Here is a 25090-nt window from a genome sequence, read left to right as displayed (position 1 = left end):
GGCTGCGTAAGACGACCTCGTGCCTGCTGTTGTTTACTGTTGTTTACTGTTGTTTGATCGTGACGAGACAGTCATGGTTGACGGACACCGAGACAAAAAGCTTCTTTATGTTGAGCGGTCACATATCTTATTCATATTACTCATATTATTATTGTTCGCACTTTAGTCATGTCCCTTATGTACGTCATACATACACTCACTCTGACATGCGCGCGCATGCACACACTTGCACAACACACACACACACACACGTACGCACAAAACACACCCTACTCTCTCTCTCACACTCACATTCACACTCACATTCACACGACTTAATTTCCTTTGTAAGCTGTGCCTCTGTTTACTGTACGAATCGCAATCTGTATTGCTTGAACCACAACAGGATACAACAACAACCCGATACGCGTGTACGCAATAAGTAAAAACTTTGGTACGGATGTGATGGGTACACGCGTGCCTTTAGTCACGTGACTATAAAGCCACAAGTAGGAAGCCTCAGACTTAAAGCTAAGAATTTCAGTCCAGTGGAGACATTGTTCACTATGACAGCAGCTGGTCGGTGAGTGTTAAGAATACTTACATTGAGATAAGTATATTTGTACTAACCTGTGATCCTCATAACAGCTTCTGAGGATGAAGTTGTATTACCTATAATCTATTGTGGTTTCTGGAGAAAGTTTGAAATACTAATCTCACCTGTCTGTCGAAGGAATGTTGTTGTCCTGTTGACTAAGGTACAGGGCTCAGGAAAAGTATTTACAATATCTTATCTGATGTTTCTTAACTTCAAAGTAAGTATTTTTCTTTTAATATTAGGCATCTAAGAAAGGACCATGCTTAATTACAAGATTGAGGACTAGCTTATTAGCTACTGAAGCATGGCGCCCATATTTTTTTTGTTGTCTTCTTTAACTGATACAGATCCAGCGCTGCCTTTTTTTTTATTTTAACGTTTGCTTCTTTATAGCAAAGCTTTATTTGAAATTATTCTGTTCTCTCTCTCTTGACCTAGAAGTCTCGTGTTTACTGTGTATGTAAAGCTTTCGTGCTTTGTTCTCATCGTCTTCGTGGTCAATCTGGTTTCAGACAAACCTTTGTCCTGAGTCTTCTTTGCTTCCTGCCATGTGTATGGAGCTACAAGACTTACCAAGATTTTATACCTAACGGAGTGCGGGTGCCCCACCCGTGTAAAGACAACTACCTGTGGCACGGGGTGGGCCACATAAACAGTCAGGGCGGCGGCTCCAGGAACGTCTTTGGCCTCGCTTTCGCTCAGGCTGGTCACGTGAGTCATTTTAAACTTAGGTCAGAAGAAACTTGAGATAATTGTTGTGCTGTAAAGATTAGGAAGGAATACAAACTGGGAACCTAGCATGTTGTTATTTTGACTGTAGGAGTCCTTTGTACTTGTCGACATCATTTACATATATGACCCTCCTCGAAGACTGATTTCAATGGGAAACATTTCTTAATGACCCTCGTATCCGGCTAATCGGTTTCGTGCACCAAACGTTTGGAATTTTCTTCCATTTTATATTCTTGTTTTTCCTCTTTTTTATTTTTCTTGGTGTTTTTTTTATAATTATTCTACATCAAGCAAAAATGTATTCTGAAAGAACAGTTACGATTTGGGTAAACAAAACAAAGCAACAACAGTGCAGTCGTTATCCCTCCAGTCAAAAACAATTTAGGAGTTTAGTGTTCCTCAAACTGAGGAGGTGCTGGTCGATGGTGGAAAGATCATCAGCCACGATAACAGTCACTAGCAGCACTGTGTCTGTAACACTAGACAAAGTACACGTGCAACCCATTTTAAGAAAATTCAACACCTGGATGATGAAAAAAAACAAATAAAAAATAATAAGAAATAAATAATAAGAAAAGTAACACGAAGTCTGTCATGTCAGGGCAGCTTTGTTCCATCGTGGACTTCATGTTTCTGTCTGCTGGCCTCACACAGAGAAAAGAAGCAGAAAAGTAGCTGTAGAGGTTTTCTATGATTGCATGAGCCAGTCATCTGCCATATGTTGTACACAATACAGCAATGTGAAGAAGACATTAGATGACTCTTTACGAACCTTTTCAGGTGTGGACAGTGGACCTGTGTCAGACAGACTCTGATGGCGACGGCAGAACAAACGGCGAGGAGCTGGGGGACCCCAGGTGTGTCTGGACACCTGGCAACACACCTGAAAAAACTACCGGCATCACCCATCCAGGTAGGTCTTGACACCTTCACAAGATTCCTGCAGGTAGATCTCTACACAATGAAAAGATGGAGGTGTTGTCACGTGATAACTACAAGAGTTCAAGAGTCTTCTTTTGGACACTTTCATTGGTTCTGTATGTAGGTTCGTCCAATGAACAGCTTGAAGGGTTTCGACTACTGACTTTCTGTCATGCAGCTTTAACAAAATGGTAAAAATGTCGTTACAAAGCTGTTCATGTGTACTTACAGGTATCTGTGAGCCACTTGACAGTGAGCAATGCCAGATGAAGTTAGTGCCGCTCACGGCAGGAGGGGCGTACAAATATCAAAAGGACTGGATAGCTGACGCCTGCAAGAGCGACGAGTTCGTCTGTGAACAGCTCAAGACAACAGGTATGTGCAAGCTGATCACTACAGAGATTGTCACAAATAAACTCATGTGAATCCCAGTCACATGAGGTAGAAACGAGGCTTCTGGATTATGAGACTATCTACCCATAAACACATTATTGTTAATGAATTTTTGTTGGAATTATTGGTATGATTGGTAGATGAATGGAAATGAACATCGGGAAAATGTAAACAAAAGAAGTAATAACCAACTCTAATAAAAGAATGTGGAATATTTTCCTCAAGCTGTGATGCAAACAATTGTACGTTAAAGTGCACTTACCATGCAGGTCAAATTTGACAACCGTTCACCATCCCTACACTTCGTTTGTAGTTTTTGCGACGTCTGCTTCTCGCAAAACAAAGTTCGTTTTCCCAGTAACTATGTAATTATGCTGAATTGACATCTGTTAAACTGTTTTCTCCATTTTTTCCCCAGCCGACCTCCGCAAGATGGACCTGCGCATCCCACCCACCAAAGTGCCTGCCAAGGAAACCACCTACATGTGCGCCTACTACGACTTCGAGAACGTCACCACCGACTTCCACGTCATCGCCAACACCCCGATCATCAACAACAGCTACGTCATGCACCACATGCTGCTGTTCGGGTGTTCTGATGGTAAGTGGAATAAACATTCGTGACCTCTGAGCTTCTGTTTCTCTAACCATACAGACATTGACAAAGCATTTGATTGTTTACAACCACAGATTCGCAACACAACAGCCGCGCAGCCAGAGAACCGTTTGAGTGCAACATGGGAGGCTGCAATGACATCATCGGCACTTGGACAGTGGGACTCAACGGGAATTGTTTGTTTTCTCAGGCGGGTTACAAAGTCGGTGCAACTGGCTACAAGAGGATGTTGCTACAGGTGAGGCATTGTACTTATGACTGACTGCTTGTATGAGTACTTTTATGTGGGCGAATGTATATGCAATTGCAGGTTGGATGTGATACTCTATGCAAAAAAAATCCTTTGTGACTTACCACTGTACGATTGGAAACGGGTATTCCTTCTCTCTGCATCAAGATACCTCGAAGACTTAAATTTTTCTTGCTATGCACATGGTCAACTTATGTTTATGTCTTGATACTGATACTGTCAATAATTACTAGAAAGGTGGCTAACTGATGATGATGTTTATAAAAACAGAGAAGGAACCAGTGGACAGTTTAAATGTGTGTATCCTCCATGCTAACCATCATTAATTCTGCCGCCAGTACCACTGGAACAATCCTTTTGTGCGGTCTGACTTCGTGGACAGTTCTGGACTCACCCTGTACTACACCCCTAACCTGCGGCCCTACAACCTGGGTACTTTAATGACTGGGCAAAACTACCTGCAGATCCCTCCCTACACTGACGTCACCATAGCAACGTCCGACTGCACGGCCACGTGCACCAGAACTCTCCTCACGGACGACATCTACGTCACTGACGCCATCAACCACATGCACTACCTGGGTAATCTCCCTTCACTGAGATTATTATCTTTCATATCCTTTATGCAATGTGAATTAGATAAAAATAGCTCGATGATGATGATGATGATGATGATTATTGCTATTGTTAGGCAAGAGCATGTACGTAGAACATCACCGCGAAGGCAGCCTGCTGAAATACATCACAGAGGAATCTGCCTACAGCTACGACAGTCCACTGATGTTCAAGTAAGAGAATCGTTAAGATAGAAACAATAATTACACTACTTACAGTAATTTCAAAATACATTAATTACATTAGTTATCGTATTCGCTACACTTAATTAACCATATTTCCAGTCTTTACACAAGGTAGAGTACTTTTGTTTGACCGGATATGAATTAATGCATTTCAAGTTGTATTGCAAGTGCAGGCGACTCACAACATTAAGAATAAATAACCGACTCCGAGTGAGTTAGCAAAATGCAATCAAGAGTACGGAGATTATTTAGAGACCAGCGGAGAAATTTTTGATTGGTTTTGGTCTCAAATGGCTGTAGGTATCTGATGAGCTCAGAAACTGAGATCCATGGCACAGTCACGTGACACTCGCTACATTTCTACTTCTCTGATCATATCTGTTACAAATAACTGCAGGCCTGAGTATTACAAACCTTCACTTTAATCAAGATTAGATTTCTCCTGTAAGTATAGTGCTTTTGTTGAGGTGTTTAGTCATCATGGCGTCACACACCAGCGCCACCTACATTTTGCTGTAACATTTGCTTCCGTCATCTCCCTGGCTTCTTAATTGCACTCAGCGAGGAATAATTTCTCATATTAATCCACCCACCTCACTCTGCTCTGTAGATTCGACCAGCCAGTCGTGGTCAAGCCTGGGGATGTGATCAGGACCACGTGTCACTTCAAGTCAACGGACAAGGCCACCACCACCTTCTGGGGGCAGGGAACTCCTGACGAGATGTGCTTTGGCTTCCTGTCCTTCTATCCAGCGGAGTACATGCCGACTGGGAAGCAGTGCGTGTCGACTTATAAAACTGTGATCGACTGCGACCCACAAACACAGATGGGATGTGGTTACAACGAGAGGATCAAGTTTTCTTCGCAACTTCTCAACTCGACCACTTTCTTCCAAGACATCACTAAAGCCTGCAGGGTAGGAGCAACCACCTTCTCTGAGGGTTTACCTGATTTCAGAATCATTTCATAGATAATGAGTCATGGAATCATGTTGAGACATTTCAGAGAAGTTAATTTATAAGCCAAACCGTGAAATCATCATCTTTCTGTTACAATTCTTAGCAGATATCTGATGACCCATACCTCAATCAGACCGACAAACCCAAATGATATTTTTTCCTTCCAGCCGTTCGGAGTGTGTACGGACGAATGCAAGTCTGCGATCACGGCCGCCATGTTGAGGGAGCCTTGCATGAAGCATCAGGACTCCTGGGAGCTCTTGAAGTTCTACTCCCTCAGTCAGGATGACTTGGGGCAGACACTCTTGGCCAACATTTTGCCTTGTGAGGTGGAGCTGTACAAGGACAGTCTGACAGGTATTGTCAAATTTCCTCTTTAGAAACTTCATAAGAAATAATTTTATTTTACATGAAAATGTGTTTAACATGGAGAGGTGTCTCTAGACTGAAAGATCGGCCAATGCGCATGAGCAGACTATGATTGACAGGCTACACCACTAGAGTCTCACCCATCTGATGAAAAGCGAGCTTTACATATTCAAAAGCTTTCAGATTTGTTAACTATTCTGGGAAAATGCAAGGTTTGGCAATCTGTGACCATAGAAACTGTCCTTGTGTTAGCAACTCCGTGTTCATCAGCAGTGAGCTGCCTCTACCTCTTACGATTATGGATACAGCGAAAACGAACGGAGATATGAAATTCAAAAAAATCTAGAAATTATTTGTATTTTTAATACTTCGTTTTTTTCCTTCTTATGTGCAATTTTCCCCCTCACATAAAGATTTGTTGTATTTGTTAAAGAGTCCTATTCTATTATTGTTTGTTATGTTACATCGGAGCAGATTCCACAAATCCACCTCAGTCATCTGGTGCCGGCAACAAGGAGCTCACCTCTCTGTTACTCGTCATTACGGCGTCTGTGTCCGGCATCTGGCTGTGGAACTGAGCAACGACTAGTGGACATCCAAGACGAAATAAATATTTGAATAGATATTTAAAATAAACAAGTGGATTATTTTATTTAAAAAGTGTATTAAAAATGTAAACTTCTGTATGTGATAAATTATAATATTGAAACTGAGCAAAGAACATTTAAGAACATTACACTAAAAATGTATATTTGGGTAAACATAATGACATCTTAATGATAATGGCGATGAATACTGGAATAACCCAACCTAAATTTTAATTACCCGTGAGTCTAATCAATGCATGAGATCAGGTAAATGTCCATCTGTAAAACTTTACACAGATTATATGGTTTTGTTTGACATTCAATGTGTCTTCACGAACGGCTTGACAGAGAATGGTTTATATTAGAGAAAAAGAAATCGCAAAATAAAAAAAAAATTACCCGAGGTTCAAACGCAATACATCGACAACAAACGGCGGCGAGTATAAATAGTCACTATACTATACATATATTACTCACAATGTTGTCTGTTGACCTACTTTACATGTTTACACTGTGTCAGTTGTTTGAGGCCAAAATTTGTTCAAGTGTCATCGATGTTGTGCCCTGAGTTATGTCGCCTGTCACAGTTACCTTTATGCAGCCCTTCGTAGTTTTTTAGATTTGGTAAATTTAGCGCCATAACAAGGTTCATAGCTTGGAATGAATCAAATCGAGGTTTGGCTGACTGTCAAGGTCGCTGACGTCACGTTTCCGGTTGCTCCCTTCATGGAGACCACGGACGTGTATAGTGGACTGCTGTCTGCCGAGACCAACGTTTTGCCTCTTGTGAAGTTCTCCGCTGTTAGTCTCGGCGAGCCTAAACAATGACTGTGACTAAACCGGAAGCTTTGTACACACTTGCCTCGTTTTAGTTGTTAACCTGAAATGTGAATAAACATGAAGCTTTGTACACATCTGCCTCGTCTTAGTAGTTAACTAGAAAAAATTGTCTGCCAGCAGTCAGTAATACAAGTTCGTGCTGACACGTTTACGGGAGAAAAATAAAATCAAGAACAAAACACACACACACCAGCCAACGGGACCCAGGTATAAACAAGTGTCAGACATCGGCAACACTATGATTTATCTAATCATTGATCACCATAAATCATGTAATTTAATCAATTTTCGTGAACATTTCTGTAAAAACTTTTAAGTGTAAAGGACTTAAATCAACAACTTTTTTTCTCATTTTCAATGCAGTGTAAATAAAAGAATCAATGTAATTAGTATTCTGATATCTGACATCAAATGTGTGAAATAAGAAAAGGCAAGAGATTTTGGGGGATAAAATGTTTACACAGCTGCCAGTAGAGGTATTACACGAACTGTTTTCTGTACAGATTCCAAACGTTTCTTTGCAGCCTGCGCTGTACGTACCAGTGGTTGATAGTCTAATCAAGGATGGCGGCTGATATCCAGCACTACATGACCCTAAACAATCTCCTGATTGCAAGTACTTTTTTCAGAACAACGACCACACGTGTACACCGACAGAGCCTTCTTGCACTGTTCATTACAATACAGCGACTGATATCCGGGTACACCACCCGTTGAGCTCACCCCACGTCCCTGGTCACACGCTGGTTCTCCTGAACAATTTTCACAGCAAACGATATCCAGCTGGACAGAATCCGGTGTTACAGGGGGACATGGTGTTTCCACATCTTTTCTCGCAATTCACACCGTGATACAAAATGTTGCACACTCACACTAACTGCACACAGAGCTAGAAACTATTTGTAATTCAGTTTCTGTATTTTTAATTTTGAGACCATCCAGCAATGGACTGGAAATATCGATATTTTCAAGTATTTTCATAGGAAAATGATAACACTCCAGCATCGTTATCACCAAAAAGTAAAATACTACCTCAGTAGGGTCAGGTCTAGTCCAAAAACCTTGTTTCCCAAACTCATTTATGTCTTTCGTTGGGACGTGTATAAACAATGTAAAATGTACGAGGCTACTAACTCTCCTTGTTTAAGACCACTGGGACCTTGGATACAATATCGAAAGGTGGTGTTTGCGGTTCTATAGCCATCGGCATCTCGTACTTCAGGAGCCGTTCACTTGAGTGAGTGAGTGAGTGAGTGAGTGAGTGAGTGAGTGAGTGAGTGAGTGAGTGAGTGAGTGAGTGAGTGAGTGAGTGAGTGAGTGAGTGAGTGAGTGAGTGAGTGAGTGAGTGAGTGAGTGAGTGAGTGAGTGAGTGAGTGAGTGAGTGAGTGAGTGAGTGAGTGAGTGAGTGAGTGAGTGAGTGAGTGAGAGAATTTGTGTGAGTGTGAGAAAGAGGGAGAGAGAAGACCGCTATCGCCTGAAAGCAGTACACTAGCATTATGACGTAACCATTTTACTGAAATCTTATTCGAGGCTGTACCGATTTTTTAAACATTATTTAACAACTATGCTTAAAAGTATACAACATAGTCTACACTCATCTACATAGCTGAGAAAATGAAGGCAAGCCAACTGTAGAAAATGTAATGGAGGTAAACAGTGCGAACACCTGGAGGGGCTGGTGTTAACAACGCCCCCAGGTATTTGTCTCATCAACATGTATGAAACTTTCGCAACACAAGGTCTTTACGTTCACTTTCAAAAAAGAGCATTGTGAACGCTTGGTCATATAAAATCTACCCGATCCACCCTACATTAAAATCTTCTAACTCACTGAATGCTAAGACACGTGATCTTTTATTCACTGAATACAAATAATTTTTAAAACAGTCCTGCTGTCAGGGCGGGGGACATGTCAAACCAAGCGACACCAATAAAAGCTTAAGTTCTCTCGGCAGCACGGTCATCGTGTGAGACACAGACTGGAAGACAGACGGTGGCAGACGACAGGAGCTGACACAGACTGCAACATTCAGGATGACTAAGAGGCAAGTTTCTGATTTCTTTAAATTTATCATAATAAAATAAGCAAAATTTATCGCCTGACATTAATATATTTGTATTTATTTATTCGTCATTTATTGGTGCCTGTCGTTGGGAGGAGGGCATGAGGAGATGTGAATTGGCGACCGGGGTCTGTACAAGTCACAGGTGTTGTCTTCTCTGTACGACATCCGCAGCCTCCTCTTCAGCCACGTGGTCTCCAATACTTTGATTCTCCTCTCAGTGTCGCTAAGTCCACGTTTCACACAAGGACTGGTTCTACTAGAATTTGTACAGATTGTAGTAAACCTGATGTTATGGCACTATTCACACTTCACCTAGCCATATTTTACTGATTAACAAGTACAAATTCAATTTTAAACAAGTTTAAAAGTTGGAGATTAACAGTTTAAAAGTGTATTAAAATAAAGAAGAAATGTTAATTAGGAAAAATCTGTTAGAAAAGTAATTCAAACACATGTGTAATCAGACACTATTTTTACACATTTTTATTTTACACTACGTATGTCCATCTGGTTGAAATTTTGTAATCGAATTTTCACCTACTTCCCATCGCCCTTGAGGTATGAATTTCGCACATTTACTCATTTCCAGTGACGATACAATATTAAATAATTTTCAGCAGTCCACAAGTAGTAGAATATATTGTTGAAAAAAATTGTATATAGCTCACATTGAATTAAAGAAGGGAAAAACAAATCACAAGTGAAAACAAAACACTCCACTTGCAGCAATCCGCTGGCTCTTGCTCAGCCAGTGACGTAGACCGCACATTACCATGGCGACAGTGGTTGCTGTACCCAAGCTTTACCCCAAACTCAGCCTCTCTAGAAAGAAATAGATTAGTTCAAAGCTTGCAAAGTGACAAGGGCGACACCTTTGACACAGTGGACCCACGGATGGACATCTGTGGACTGCTGTCTGTTTGCCGAGACCAACTCTTAGCATCTCGCGAAGTTGTAGGCTGTCAGGTGTTGTCGAACCTTATGACAGTTTGACATCCGGGACTGTGGTAGCAATCTTGAGCTATAAATCTTCCAGTTACATTTTTTTTTTTTTTGGCATGTGTCCTCATGGGCTGTCAGGTATTGTCGAACCTTTTTACAGTTTAATATCCGGAACCGCAGTAGCAATCTTGAGCTATAAATCTGTTATTGAGTCACATGTTTTTTTTTTTTTTTTTTGGCTTGGTTCCTCGACCTCAGCTTCACACGACTTACAGCCAATAAAATGAAAGCATAACAAATCTTAAAGATTGAGCTTTTATACCTCCATCAACGCGAGAGTTGGCATCGTCTGCTCTTCTTCTTAAGGTTGAGAGTTAAACCTGAAGTGAATTTGTGCTTTGCCAGTCGTGATATAGCCCTAGTTGCTGGCACAGAATAAAACACAAACAAACAAACAAAACAAACAAACAAACAAACAAACAAACAAACAAACAAACAAACAAATAAACAAGTGCTTTGCCTGCGTTCTAGAAGTTCACGTGGAAACTAGTCTAACAGAGAAGGAAGAGGAGCTGGTCTCCAATATGTCTGATCCGAGATACGAGGCACACACTGATTAACGGATTTAACCACTCCAATATTCTGGTGTTACCCCCAGAGCACAGTGTGGATGCTTCATAGCTGAAGCTTATAACAGTTTATGTGTTAGAACCTGAACTGTTTAAACTGTAATCAAGGACCTATTCTAATTACTGGATATATTTACAGACCTCACGTGGTGTCTGTTGAAAGAATGTTGTTTTATTTACACTTATTTGACAGATAGGTAAAGGATCCTGTTTGAAGGCTACATAAAGAGCTTATACAGAAACAACACATATATTTTTGTTTTAATTTAAAATGTATCAGGAAAAGCTTGCATAGTAGATGTCGGAGAAAAGTCCAGTAGCTGCTGACGTATGGCCGCCATTATTCATGTCCTTCACTAACAGATCCTGTGTGGTCTTCTTGACTTTAACTTTTGTTATTTTATAACAAAGCTTTTTTGTGAAATTATTCTATGCCTTCCCCATTCTGTCTTTTAAACACTAAACTTATTTAATTACTGTGTATTTAAAGGTTTTATAGTTTGTTCTCATCGACTTCGCGGTTTCAGACAAACCTTTGTCCTGGGTCTTCTGTGCTTCCTGCCATGTGTATGGAGCTACAAGTCTTACAAAGATTTTATACCTAACGGAGTGCGGGTGCCCCACCCGTGTAAGAACAACTACCTGTGGCACGGGGTGGGCCACATAAACAGTCAGGGCGGCGGCTCCAGGAACGTCTTCGGCATCGCTTTCGCCAAGGCTAATCACGTGAGTCATTTTAAACTCACTCAACAAAAAAACTCCTACAGTACCTAGGACAACGGTTGTATAAATTAAATACAAGCCTCACAAACAGTTGTTTTTATATTATACATGCAACAAAAAAGATTTTATGCATTTTAAAAAAATATTCCGAGAATTAAAAATAAGAGTGTTTCATTGCTTTACTTAGATTGGAACTGCATTAACAGGACATTGGCGACATTGTGCTGCTACTCGTCTGCTATAAAATGATCGTCGGTCGAGACTGTTGCAATACTGTATTAGCAGATATTTCTGGGGAACAGACTCGGCGACTGCAATGTGTCCAAATATTGCCGGTGATATTATCATATGTAAATATGTAGTGAGCACGTGACTCCTGTCAGTGACTCTTCACGGCCATTTTGCAGACGTGGACAGTAGACCTGTGTCAGAAGACTCTGATGGCGACGGTAGAACAAATGGCGAGGAGCTGGGGGACCCCAGGTGTGTCTGGAAACGTGGAAGCACACCTGACAAAACTACTGGCATCACGCATCCAGGTAGGTGGTGTCTGCACCATGAACAGATTCATCACAGAGAGGGTTTGTACAAATTGTTGTACATTTTGGATGCAATTCACTGGTACAAACCGACTGCAGTACAAACTTCGCTAATCAGTCAGTGTAAAGTTGTTGCTGTGTAATGACAGGTATCTGTGAGCCACTTGACAGTGAGCAATGCCGGATGAAGCCAGTGCCGCCCACGGCAGGAGGGGCGTACAAATATCAAAAGGACTGGATAGCTGACTCCTGCAAGAGCGACGAGTTCGTCTGTGAACAGCTCAAGACGACAGGTGTTGACTTCAAACATTCTTACAAATAAATTGCTTATATACCTGCCAGTGTGTATTTAAACTGGTTTGTTGGTGGCTGTTCTTCTAGGCTTCTTACTCTGCACGGCAGCATTTCTCAGCTTCATCATTATCACCCTCTCTCATTCCTTTCAGCCGACGTTCGCAAGATGGAGCTGCGCATCCCGCCGACCCCAGTGCCTGCCAAGGAAACCACCTACATGTGTTCTTTCTTCGACTTCGAGAACGTCACCACCGACTTCCACATCATCGCCACCACCCCGATCATCAACAACAGCTACGTCATGCACCACATGCTGCTGTTCGGGTGTGCTGATGGTAAGTGGGAGAAACATTTGTGACCTCTGAGCTTGTGCTTCTCTAACCATATAGACACTGACAAAGTATTTGATTATTTACAATCACAGATTCTCTACACAGCAGCCGTGCAGCCAGAGAACCGTTCGAGTGCAACATGGCAGGGTGCAGTGACGTCATCGGCGGTTGGACGTTGGGACTCAACGGGAACTGTCTGTCTCCTCAGGCGGGTTACAAAGTGGGTGCAACTGGCTACAAGAGGATGATTATACAGGTGAGGTATCATGCTTAATTACTGATGGATTTTGAGCTGGAGTGCATGTCTGTGTACGTTTATCCAGTGGATTTGGAATCAGTGTCGGTCAGTGTCCGGAGGAACCATCACTTGGTTGGGAAGATAACCCTGATCTATGTATAAAGGTTATGTTGATGTGAGTACAATGTAGATAATCATTTAGTATTATTTATGTATTTTTTGTACATTTGGGTTTGGTGCAAGAGGTTGTAGGTTAAAGATTGGGACTGTGTACTTCAGAAGACAATTGTAAGAGTTATGTTTGTTTTGCGGATTATTTTAATTTACACTTGGGACCTCATGTTTATGTCTTGATACTGATACTGTCAATAATTACTAGAATGGTGGCTAACGGACGATGATGTTTACAAAAACAAAGAAGGAACCAGAGGACAGTTTAAATGTGTGTATCCTCCATGCTAACCATCATTAACTCTGCCGCCAGTACCACTGGAACAATCCGTTTGTGCGGTCTGACTTCATGGACAGTTCTGGACTCACCCTGTACTACACCCCTAACCTGCGGCCCTACAACCTGGGTACTTTAATGACTGGGCAACGTTACCTGCAGATCCCTCCCTACACTGACGTCACCATAGCAACGTCCGACTGCACGGCCACGTGCACGAAGACTCTCCTCCAGGGCGACATCTACGTCACTGACGCCATCAACCACATGCACTACCTGGGTAATCTCCCTTCACTATCATTTCTTAATGCGAATGATGCCAGGTTATTTCTGCAATATTAGTTAATGAGGACGACCTCGATCGTCGATGATAATGGTTGATATTGTTGTTGTTTGTGTTTTAGGCAAGAGCATGTACATAGAACATCATCGCCAGAACAAGTTGTTGAAATACATCACAGAGGAATCTGCCTACAACTACGACAGTCCGAAGATGTTCAAGTAAGAACATTGTTCAGATTCATAACAATATTTACAGTACTTTTAGTTCTTGTGCTGAGTACAGTATTGGCAGTATTGACATTATTTACACAACTCCCATTGTTTACACTATTTACATAAGTCACATTATTTACAAAATTTACACAACTCTTATCATTTACGATATTTACAGAAGTCACATTCTTTTACGTTATTTACACAAATCACAACTCACATTATTTACAATGTTTACAGAACTTACATTATTTACATTATTTACACAACTCACATTATTTTCAATATTTACACATCTCACGGTATTTCCGCCAGTTATAACAAGTACAATAATCTAAATATAAATATAATAAATATGAAATATGGTTGCATACTCATAATTTGGGAATTATTGTTTTAAAATGAACTTAACCCTATGAGAAAGATAAAATCTTTAACTTGGGTTGTCCTTTAAGGTGACAGTTGTTTTCACCTGAATGTTGCCGACACTAGTTTGTAGACTGATACACATTAGTATTATGATGATTAATTAGCCTGTAGAACTTCCTACACTTTGCTGTAACACTTGCTTCCTTCATCCCCATGTTGTCCTGCTCTGTAGATTCGATGAGCCGCTCGTGGTCAAGCCTGGGGATGTGATCAGGACCACGTGTCACTACAAGTCAACGGACAAGGCCACCAACACCTTCTGGGGGCAGGGAACTCCTGACGAGATGTGCTTTGGCTTCCTGTCCTTCTATCCAGCGGAGAACATGCCGCTTGGGAAGCATTGCGTGTCGATGTACAAAACAATTATCAACTGCGACCCACAAACACAGATGGGATGTGGTCAGGAAGAGAGCGGAAGGTTTTTTTCGGAATTTCTCAGGTCCACCACTTTCTACCAAGACATCACTGGAGCCTGCAGGGTAGGAGCGACTGGCTTCTCTGAGTGTTTACCTGATTTCAGAATCATTTCGTAGATGATGGGTCATGGAATCATTTTTTTCAATTTCAGAGACAATAGTTCATTTTGTTGCACGTTTTAGTATATATATATATGATGACCCATACCTCAATCAGACCGACAAACCCAAATTATTTTTTCCTTCCAGCCGTTCGGAGAGTGTACCGACGAATGCAAGTCTGCGATCACGGCCGCCATGTTGAGGGAGCCTTGCATGAAGCATCAGCACTCCTGGGAGCATTTGAAGTATTCTTTACTCAGTCACGATGAATTGGGGCGGACACTCTTGGCCAACATTTTGCCTTGCGAGGTGGAGCTGTACAAGGACAGTCTGACAGGTATTGTCAAAGTTCCTCTTTAGAAAATTCATAAGAATTTTATTTTACATGAAAGTGTGTTTAACATCGAGAGGTGTCTCTAGGTTGAACTATCAGCCAATGCGCATGAGCAGACAATGATTGACAGGCTACACCACTAGAGTCTCACCCATCTGATGAAAAGTGTGCTTGACATATTCAAAAGCTTTCAGATTTGTTAACTATTCTGGGAAAATGCAAGATTTGGCAATCTGTCACCATAGAAACTGTCTTTCTGTTAACAACCCCGTGTTCATCAGCAGTGAGCTGCCTCTAATCTTACGATTATGGATACAGCGAAAACGAACGGAGATATGAAAGATTTGTTATTAAAAAGTCTTATTCTATTATTGTTTGTTATGTTACTTCGGAGCAGATACCAGAAATCTCACTCGGTCATCTGGTGCCGGCAACATGCAGCTCACCTCTCTGTTACTCGCCATCACGGCGTCTGTGTCCGGCATCTGGCTGTGGGGCTGAGCAACGACTAGTGGACATCCAAGACGAAATAAATATTTTTATAGATATTTAAAATAAGCAACTCGATTATTTAAAAATCTGTAATAAAAAATGTAAACTTCGATATGAGATGAATTATAATATCGGTTAGGAAAAGAATATTTATTAAGAACATTACACTCTGTAAAATGTAAGTTTGTGTAAACAAATATCTTAATGATAATGGCGATGAATATCACTGTATATTTTTATGTGAGTTTTTGAAAAGAGTTTGATGTGAATTATTTCTCGAATTCTGCTGGAATGACCCAACCTGAGCTTCAATCACATGTGAGTCTAATCAATGTATGAGATTAGATAAATGTCCATCGGTAAGACTTTACACAGATTATGTAGTTGTGCTGGACATTCAATGGGTCTACATGAACGCATTGACAGAGAATGTTTCATATTAGAGAAGGAAAAAAAATCCCTTAATGAAACACAAAATAACCGGAGGTTCGAACGCAGTACATGCAAAACAAAAAGTGTATATCATAACCACTACACTATACATATATTACTCACAATGTTGTCTGTTGACCTACTTTACACGTTTACACTCTCTCGCTTGTTGGCGGCCAAAATTTGTTTAAAGTGTCATCGATGTTATGCCCTGAGTTATGTCGCCTGTCACAGTTACCTTTATGCAGCCCTTCGTAGTTTTCAAGGTTTGGTCACTTTAGCTCCATAACAAGGTTCATAGCTTGAAATGAATCAAACCGAGGTTTGGCTGACTGTCAAGGTCGCTGACGTAACGTTTCCGAAGTTGTACCTTCACCGAGACCACGGACGTGTACAGGTGGACTGCTCTCTGCCGAGACCAACGCTTTGCCTCTTGTGAAGTTCTCCGCTGTTAGTCTCGGCGAGCCTAAGCAATGACTATGACTAAACCGGAAGCTTTGTACACACTTGCCTCGTTTTAGTTGTTAACCTGAAATGTGAATAAACCTGAAGCTTTGTACTCATCTGCCTCGTTTTAGTAGTTAACTAGAAAAAAAATTGTCTGCCAGCAGTCAGTAATACAAGCTCGTGCTGAGACGTTTACGAAAAAAAAAAAAAAACCCAGCAAAACACACACACACACACACACCAGCCAACGGGACCCAGGTATAAACAATTGTCAGACATCGGCAACTCTCTTCAGGCTGATTGGTTGATGTCGGACAGTACTCGCTGAAAATCAAGTTACCACACTTATAATTCTTACAGGACGGACTGTTGAATACGATGACAACAATCTGCTAGCTTCACAATCATGACAGTTCAATCTAATTCACAGTCCAGCCATCCCATAATAGTTAACTTGCTTATAATGACTTTGACAACTGGCGAGCCTATCATTTGCCTGCTGCACTGGTTGGATACAGATAATCTGGGAATCAAAATGTTTGGGGAAAAACCCAAGTTAGGTAGCTTGACAGTTTGAGAATACTGATAACTGCCATCTTTATTTGTACACTTATGCTTGTGTAACAATAAACCTAATGGAGAAAATAGTGGGCTTAATATTGACAGACATTCACAATTTTAAAGAAGAATTCCCAAAGTACCATTTTCACTGCAACAACATTGGAAAAAATAACACATTTGATTTATCTCGGTTAACAGCAAGATTTACAGACTTTGAGCACTGGCAGAGTAGGTATGGCAAGGTTTTGCTGTTATATGATAGAGTCGTCTACTACTACTACTACTACTACTACTACTACTACTACTACTACTACTACTACTACTACTACTACTACTACTACTACTACTACTACTACTACTAACTAAACCTTGCTTGTATATGGCCTTATCCCTGCCCTATGGGCAAACTTCAATACGCTTTACAAAATTATTTTTTCCCAGCAGTCTAGTTCTCAAATTTTTTCAGGGACACAGCACTAGCTGGTTGTAAGAGAATACAACGTTGCAAAAGCAAAATTTTCAGAAACACAAATATAAACACAAACAATGACAGCCAACAATTTAAAAAACCCTCTGAAAATTCTGGAATACTTGAGCCTACAAGAGGGTCTGGAGTAGATAGTGTGGGTAATGACTGAGAAGCCAGTACCCGTGGGTCGTGTTTAGCCTGCTTGATGTCGATATCTCATGAATAGAAAAATATTGCTGCAAAAGTGTTTACACAAGGCTAGCTTGTACCCTGCAGCACATCCTTTGTCACAACTGCCTGTAGAGATATTACACGGACTATTTTTTGTACAATTTTCGAACGTTTCCTTGCAGCCTGCGCAGTACGTACCAGTGGTGGATAGTCTAATCCAGGATGGCGGCTGATATCCAGCTCTATATGACCCTAAACAATCTCCTGATCGCAAGTATCTCCTTCAGAGCAGCTACCACACGTGTACACCGACAGCCATCTTGCACGGTTCATTACAATACAGCGACTGATACCCGGGTACATCATGTGCTGGGTCACACGCTGGTTCTCCTGAACACTGGTCACTGGACTGGCGCAAAGCATTGTTGTTATGACAATGACAGTCCAGCTTGTCTGTTAGCTCAGGTAAAAAAACAAAAACAACAAAACAAAACAGGAACACACTGTTCTTTGTGGTCTAACACTTACTGACAAACCTGCTCAAGAAAAAAGGGAAACAAATAATTTTTCTCTTAAACTGTTGTACAGAATGGCAGTTAACACTCGCATTATGACGTAACCGTTGTACTGAAATCTTATTGGAGGTTGTAGGATTATTTAACATTATTTAACAACTTTGCTTGAAAGTCTACAACATAGTCTACACTGAAGGCAGAGAAAATGAAGGCAAGCCAACTCTAGAAAATGTAATGGAGGTAAACTAACCAGTGCGAGCACCCGGAGGGACTGTGTTGACACAAGTCCCGGGTATGTGGGTCAGCAACATGTACGACACTTGCGCAATAGAAGGTCTTTAATTTCACTTTCAAAAGTGAACTTTGTGAAAAGCTGGTCACAGGAAACCTACCCTGTCCACCCTACGTCAAACACTTCTAACGGGGGCCTGCAAAGACACGGGACCTGAATACAAATAAATATAAAATCAGGGCAGGTGACATGTCAAAGTAAGCGGCACTTACAAAAGCTTCAGTTTGCTCGGCAGCACGGTCATCGAGTGAGAGACGGACTGGAAGGCAGACGTTGGTGGCAGAAGACAGGAGCTGACACAGACTACAACATTCAGGATGACTAAGAGGCAAGTTTCCTGATTTCTTTAACTTTATCATAATGAAAATAAGCAAAATTTATCGCCTGACATTAATATATTTGTATTTATTTATTCGTCCTCTACTGGTGTCTGTCATTGGGAGGAGGGCATGAAGAGATGTGAGTTGACCGGGCTTCGTACCAAGTCACAGGTGTTGTCTTCTCTGTACGAGATACACAGCCTCCTCCTCAGCCACGTGGTCTCTAATACTTTGATTCTCCTCTCAGTGTCGCCAAGTCCAAAGTTTAAAAATTGAATTAGAGATAAACAGTTTAAAAGTATATTGAAATAAAGAATGAAAAGTTAATGAGGGAAAATAAGGCAGAAAAGTAATTCATATACACCAAAAAAAGATTATGTATAATCAGACGCCATTTTTACACATTTTTTATTTAATTCCCTTTATTCAACTTAATAATTTGCTTGAAATTTGTTAATAGAATTTTCACCCCCTTCCCTTCATCTGAGAGGTATAAAATTTTGGATAGTTACTCATTTTCGGTGACAAGGCAAAATGAAATCATTTTCATCAGTCAACAAGTTGTAAAATTAAAACATTTTTTTTTAAATTTGGAAATGTAGGGAAAAACCTTGCTTAGTAGATGAAGGAGAGAAGATTCGTTGGCTGCTGACAGATGGCTGCCGTCATTCGTGTCTTTCACCATCAGATCCTGCGTTGTCGTCTTGACCTGAATTTTTGTTCCTTTATAACAAAGCTTTATTTGAAATTATTATTTACCTCCCGCCCTTCCTTTTTAAAACACTAACCTTATTTACTTACCGTGTATATAAAGGTTTTATAGTTTGTTCTTCTCGACATCGTGTTCAATCTTGTTTCAGACAAACCTTTGTCCTGAGTCTTCTGTGCTTCCTGCCGTGTGTCTGGAGCTACAAGACTTACGAGGATTTTATACCTAACGGAGTGCGGGTGCCCCAACCGTGTAAAGACAACTACCTGTGGCACGGGGTGGGCCATATAAACAGTCAGGGCGGCGGCTCCAGGAACGTCTTTGGCCTTGCTTTCGCCCAGGCTAATCACGTGAGTCATTGTGAACTCACTCTACAAAACGACTCCTACAGTACACATGAAAACGGCAGTATGACATCAAATACCAGCTTGACAAACAATTGTCTTTATATTACATATGAGAAAAAGAGGGTTGTACGTATCTCCGAGCATTAAAAAAATGCTGTTTCATTGCTTTATTATACTGGAAAAGTATTAACAGGACCTTTGCGACAAACGGTCGCTACTCAGCACACTATAATATTCTGGTCGTCGAGACTGTAGTAAGACTGTATTAGTAGGTATTTCAGGTGAACAGACTCGGCGACTGAAACGTGTCCAGAAATATTGCCGGTGATATTATCATATGTACATATGTGGTGAGCACGTGTCCCCCTGTCAGTGACTCTTCACGGCCATTTTGCAGACGTGGACAGTAGACCTGTGTCGGGCAGACTCTGATGACGATGGTAGAACAAATGGCGAGGAGCTGGGGGACCCCAGGTGTGTCTGGAAACGTGGAAGCACACCTGACAAAACTACTGGCATCACGCATCCAGGTAGGTCTCTGCACCATGTACAGATTCATCAAGGAGTGAGTTTGTACAAATTGTTGTACATTTGGGATGCAATACAACGGTACAAACCGACTGCAGTACAAACTTCGCTAATTAGTCAGTGTAAAGTTGTTGCTGTGTAATGACAGGTATCTGTGAGCCACTTGACAGTGAGCAATGCCAGATGAAGCCAATGCCGCCCACGGCAGGAGGGGCGTACAAATATCAAAAGGACTGGATAGCTGACGCCTGCAAGAGCGACGAGCTTGTCTGTGAACAGCTCAAGACGACAGGTGCTGACTTCAAACATTCTTACAAACTAATTGCTTATGTACCTGCCAGTGTCTATTTAAACTGGTTTGTTGGTGGCTGTTCTTCTAGGCTTCTTTCTGTGCACGGCAGCATTTCTCAGCTTTATCATTATTACCCTCTCTCATTCCTTTCAGCCGACGTCCGCAAGATGGAGCTGCGCATCCCACCACCAAAGTCCCTGCCAAAGAAACCACCTACATGTGCGCCTACTTCGACTTCGAGAACGTGACTCGAGACTTCCATCTCATCGCCAATACCCCGATCATCAACAACAGCTACGTCATGCACCACATGCTGCTGTTCGGGTGTCCTGATAGTAAGTTGAAGAAACATTTGTGATTAACGAACTTGTCTTCTCTAACCATATAGACATTAACAAAGGATTTGATTATTTACAATTAATTGTAAAACAATACATTTGATTATTTGATGATTTCTCTAACCATATAGACACTGACAAAGCATTTGATTATTTACAATCATAGATTCGCAACACAGCAGCCGTGCAGCCAGAGAACCGTTCGAGTGCAACATGGGAGGGTGCAATGACATCATCGGCGCTTGGACAGTGGGACTCAACGGGAAATGCCTGTCTCCTCAGGCGGGTTACAAAGTTGGTGCAACTGGCTACAAGAGGATGATGCTACAGGTGAGGTATCATGCTTAAGTACTGGCGGCTTTTGAGCTTAAGTGCATGTGTGTGTGTACGTTTACCCAGTGGATTCGAATCAGTGTTGGTCAATGACAATGACAATGATAAACTTTATTTGTCCCAGTGGGCAATTGAGTGATGGGAAGGTGCTCTAGTTAGAGTAAAGTTTAAAATAAAGTAGAACAAGGTCTCCTCAAGGTGCAGCGTTAAGATATACGTTAGCACATGAAAGGAGGCAAATATTATATACATATACTATAAACAAATGACCAACTTGCATCAAGAATAATCATGTGCGCATCTACAACATCACACACACACACCACTGACACTTCATCTGAGTTTGAGCAGCTGGACCGCAGACGGCACAAACGATTTCAGGTGTCTGTTACTTTGCATATTGGCATGGAATATCGTTTACCTGAGCCTAATAATAAAATTCTCTCGTTAGTACAAGTTCAGGTATAGACAAAATGCGTGAAGCTTTTCTCTTTGTGGATCACAAAAAGACGTTAAATCCCTCTGTCCAAAACCAATTATCTTAGAACACACTTACACTGTTTCCATCATAGACAGAGAGATTTCGACAGCAGCATACAAATGAAAAATATAAAAGACTCTCAATAAACGACTGGTAGAAACGGCCTAAGATCGCTTGTTTAACTGAAAAACTATTGAGCTTACGAAGAAGGTACATTCTTTATTGTCTAAGTTTGCAATGTGTTCGGTGTTTAAATTCAATTTTAGCTGGCAATCAGAAATAGTTCCCAGGTACCTGAAAGGGTTAACAATTTTAACAGGTTTACTGTGTATCACACTGGGAGCAACACAATTCTCTTTGATTCTCCCAAAGTCTGTGTTTACTTCTTTTGTTTTCTCTACATTTATTTCCAGAAAGTTCTCGTAGCACCACTGTACATAATTTGTTAAGGCATTACTATAATCTTTCTTATGTGTCTGCTAAAGAGTTAACGATGGAGTGTCATCAGAGAACTTAACGAGGAAGCTGTTCTCCTCTGTACTTCTGCAGCTGTCAGTGTACATGATAAACAACAGGGTTGATAGACAACAGCCTTGTGGAGACCCTGTGCTTGTAACAACAATATTAGAATAATTACTATTACATACACCATCTGTCGTCTGCAAGTCTAAAAATCCATTATCCACAGAACCAGTTGATGTGGAAGATCAAAAGCAGAAATTTTTGTACATCTGGGTTTGGATCATGAGACAGCAGGCCGACGACCGTTACTGCACACTTTAGAATACAACTGTAAAAGTTAAATTTATTTTGCGGATTACTTTAATTTTCACTTGGTGAACTCATGTTTATGTCTTGATACTGATACTGTCATTTCTTACTAGAATGATGGCTAACTGTTTATAAAAACAGAGAAGGAACCAGAGGACAGTTTAAATGTGTGTATCCTCCATGCTAACCGTCATTAATTCTGCCGCCAGTACCACTGGAACAATCCTTTTGTGCGGTCTGACTTCGTGGACAGTTCTGGACTCACCCTGTACTACACCCCTAACCTGCGGCCCTACAACCTGGGTACTTTAATGACTGGGCAAGGTTACCTGCAGATCCCTCCCTACACTGACGTCACCATAGCAACGTCCGACTGCACGGCCACGTGCACCAGAACTCTCCTCACGGGCGACATCTACGTCACTGACGCCATCAACCACATGCACTACCTGGGTAATCTCCCTTCACTATCATTTCTCAATGCCAATGATGCCAGGTTATTTCTGCAATATTAGTTAATGAGGACGACCTCGATCGTCGATGAGAATGATTGATGTTGTTGTTTGTGTTTTTAGGCAAGAGCATGTACATAGAACATCATCGCCAGAACAAGTTGTTGAAATACATCACAGAGGAATCTGCCTACAGCTACGACAGTCCACTGATGTTCAAGTAAGAACATTGTTCAGATTCATAACAATATTTACATTCTAATTCTTCTACTGGTTACAGTATTTACAGTTTATCAACTCTCATTATTTACAATATTTACACAACTCACACTCTTCTCATCAGATTTTTTTGGAATACATCCTTACGGATTGGAACTTTATTTAGAAACTTCAATTGAAGTTTAAAAAAATTAGTCCAAAGCTCCAAACCGATTTCATTCGGTGAACAATACTGTGTTATGTTATACCTACCTACTCTGTAGATTCGATGAGCCGCTCGTGATCAAACCTGGGGATGTGATCAGGACCACGTGTCACTTCAAATCAACGGACAAGGCCACCACCACCTTCTGGGGGGAGGGAACTCCTGACGAGATGTGCTTTGGCTTCCTGTCCTTCTATCCAGCGGAGAACATGCCGACTGGGAAGCAGTGCGTGTCGATGTACAAAACCGTCATCAACTGCGACCCACAAACACAGATGGGATGTGTCCAGGCAGAGAGGACAAAGTTTTCGGCGCAATATCTCAACTCGACCATTGTCTACCAAGACATCACTAGAGCCTGCAGGGTAGGAGCGACTGGCTTCTCTGATGGTTTACCTGATTTCAGAATCATGTTGTAAACAACCGGTCATAGAATCATTTTGTTAATTCCAGAGACGATAGTTTTAGCGGATATCCCATGATCCATACCTCATGATATTTTTCCTTCCAGCCGTTAGGAGTGTGTACGGACGAATGCAAGTCTGCGATCACGGCCGCCATGTTGAGGGAGCCTTGCATGAAGCACCAGGACTCCTGGGAGCTCTTGAAGTATCGTGTCCTCAGTCAGAATGCCTTGGGACAGACACTCCTGGCCAACATCCTGCCCTGCCAGGTGGAGCTGTACAAGGACAGTCTGACAGGTATTATCAAGCTTCCTCTCCTGAATTTTTACAGGAAACAGTTTTTGTTATAGTGTTTGTGTTTACTGCCTCGACATTGTGAAATAATTGCGCATGGGCAGACGAGGACATTCATGGTTTTTTTTCTATTTTTGTCCTGTAGGAGCAGATCCCCAAAATCCCATCTTGTCTGGTGCCGGCAACATGCAGCTCACCTCTCTGTTACTCGCCCTCACGGCGTCTGTGTCCGGCATCTGGCTGTGGAACTGAGCAGCAAACTGCCGAGAAACAAATAATTAAACGAAAATATTATAAGAGTAGAAATGTAAACTGCACAAGTCCATTAAACAAGAAAATATCTGATGATATGTTTTCGATTCACTGTGTGACTGCTAGCAGTGTAGTTGAAGTCTTACCATGAAAGTTACACCCGATGATTACTACCAGACAGCTACAACTGAATACTTTAAACTTGACTTATAACCTTCTTGACCTTCCAAATGAAACTTCTGTTTATCTGGGAAGAGCACTTTATAAGTCATTGGAAGGGAAGGGAGGTAAACGGATCATTGCTTCATCAATTACCTCCCTTTGTTAGTGATGACTGTGGAGTACATCGACAAATGCTAGGATTGCTGAAGGATACAGTAATGTTGTTTGTTATATCTATAAATATCTAATTATGTATGAACTACCATCTGAAGCCAGTTTTAAGATGCGTCTTGTCATTCTGTATAATGTGTGCACAGAATATTTCTTTTCTACTATTGTGGATGAAAGTTTGAATGATTAAGAAGCATTTTTAAAAACTGTGCTTGAGTCTTTTTACAATCTTTGTGTCTCATTCATGGATTGTCGAAATAAATCATTCTTTTTCTTTGTTTAAATATTCTTTTCATGGACATAAAATATAAAGTAGTTAAAATAACCCAATCTTGGTTCTTTTCTGCTGACTGCCATAGACATGTACACGCTGTCTCCAATAATTCACATTTGAAATAATT

The 25090-nt window shown here is 41.2% G+C and overlaps 4 protein-coding genes across 4 annotated transcripts; all 4 read left to right on the top strand.

Moving 5' to 3' along the window:
• The first annotated feature begins 405 nt into the window (after window positions 1-405).
• On the top strand, window positions 406-6600 carry LOC112570230. The gene is made up of 11 exons (XM_025248572.1): window positions 406-562; window positions 1090-1288; window positions 2090-2222; window positions 2462-2605; window positions 3042-3224; window positions 3314-3477; window positions 3828-4071; window positions 4181-4277; window positions 4900-5206; window positions 5417-5606; window positions 6093-6600. Exons 1-11 carry the CDS (start codon window positions 546-548, stop codon window positions 6194-6196), a joined length of 1782 nt encoding a protein of 593 aa, XP_025104357.1. The 5' UTR covers window positions 406-545; the 3' UTR covers window positions 6197-6600.
• A 2337-nt stretch (window positions 6601-8937) lies between these two features.
• On the top strand, window positions 8938-12132 carry LOC112570417 (temptin-like). Its single transcript, XM_025248832.1, has 4 exons — window positions 8938-9090; window positions 11210-11408; window positions 11813-11944; window positions 12094-12132. Exons 1-4 carry the CDS (start codon window positions 9080-9082, stop codon window positions 12130-12132), a joined length of 381 nt encoding a protein of 126 aa, XP_025104617.1. The 5' UTR covers window positions 8938-9079.
• A 272-nt stretch (window positions 12133-12404) lies between these two features.
• Window positions 12405-15533, top strand: LOC112570415 (DBH-like monooxygenase protein 1 homolog). Its single transcript, XM_025248831.1, has 7 exons — window positions 12405-12573; window positions 12663-12826; window positions 13293-13536; window positions 13661-13757; window positions 14353-14598; window positions 14959-15035; window positions 15430-15533. Exons 1-7 carry the CDS (start codon window positions 12405-12407, stop codon window positions 15531-15533), a joined length of 1101 nt encoding a protein of 366 aa, XP_025104616.1.
• Window positions 15534-20465: 4932 nt separating this feature from the next.
• On the top strand, window positions 20466-24449 carry LOC112570231 (DBH-like monooxygenase protein 1 homolog). The gene is made up of 8 exons (XM_025248573.1): window positions 20466-20607; window positions 20761-20942; window positions 21112-21275; window positions 22740-22983; window positions 23106-23202; window positions 23465-23771; window positions 23918-24107; window positions 24250-24449. Exons 2-8 carry the CDS (start codon window positions 20825-20827, stop codon window positions 24354-24356), a joined length of 1227 nt encoding a protein of 408 aa, XP_025104358.1. The 5' UTR covers window positions 20466-20607; window positions 20761-20824; the 3' UTR covers window positions 24357-24449.
• The last annotated feature ends 641 nt before the right edge of the window (window positions 24450-25090 follow it).

The sequence above is a fragment of the Pomacea canaliculata genome, linkage group LG8 (assembly GCF_003073045.1).
Source record: "Pomacea canaliculata isolate SZHN2017 linkage group LG8, ASM307304v1, whole genome shotgun sequence".
Taxonomy (NCBI): domain Eukaryota; kingdom Metazoa; phylum Mollusca; class Gastropoda; order Architaenioglossa; family Ampullariidae; genus Pomacea; species Pomacea canaliculata.
Note: the sequence above shows the minus strand (reverse complement) of the source record. Positions and strands in the feature narration are given on the sequence as shown.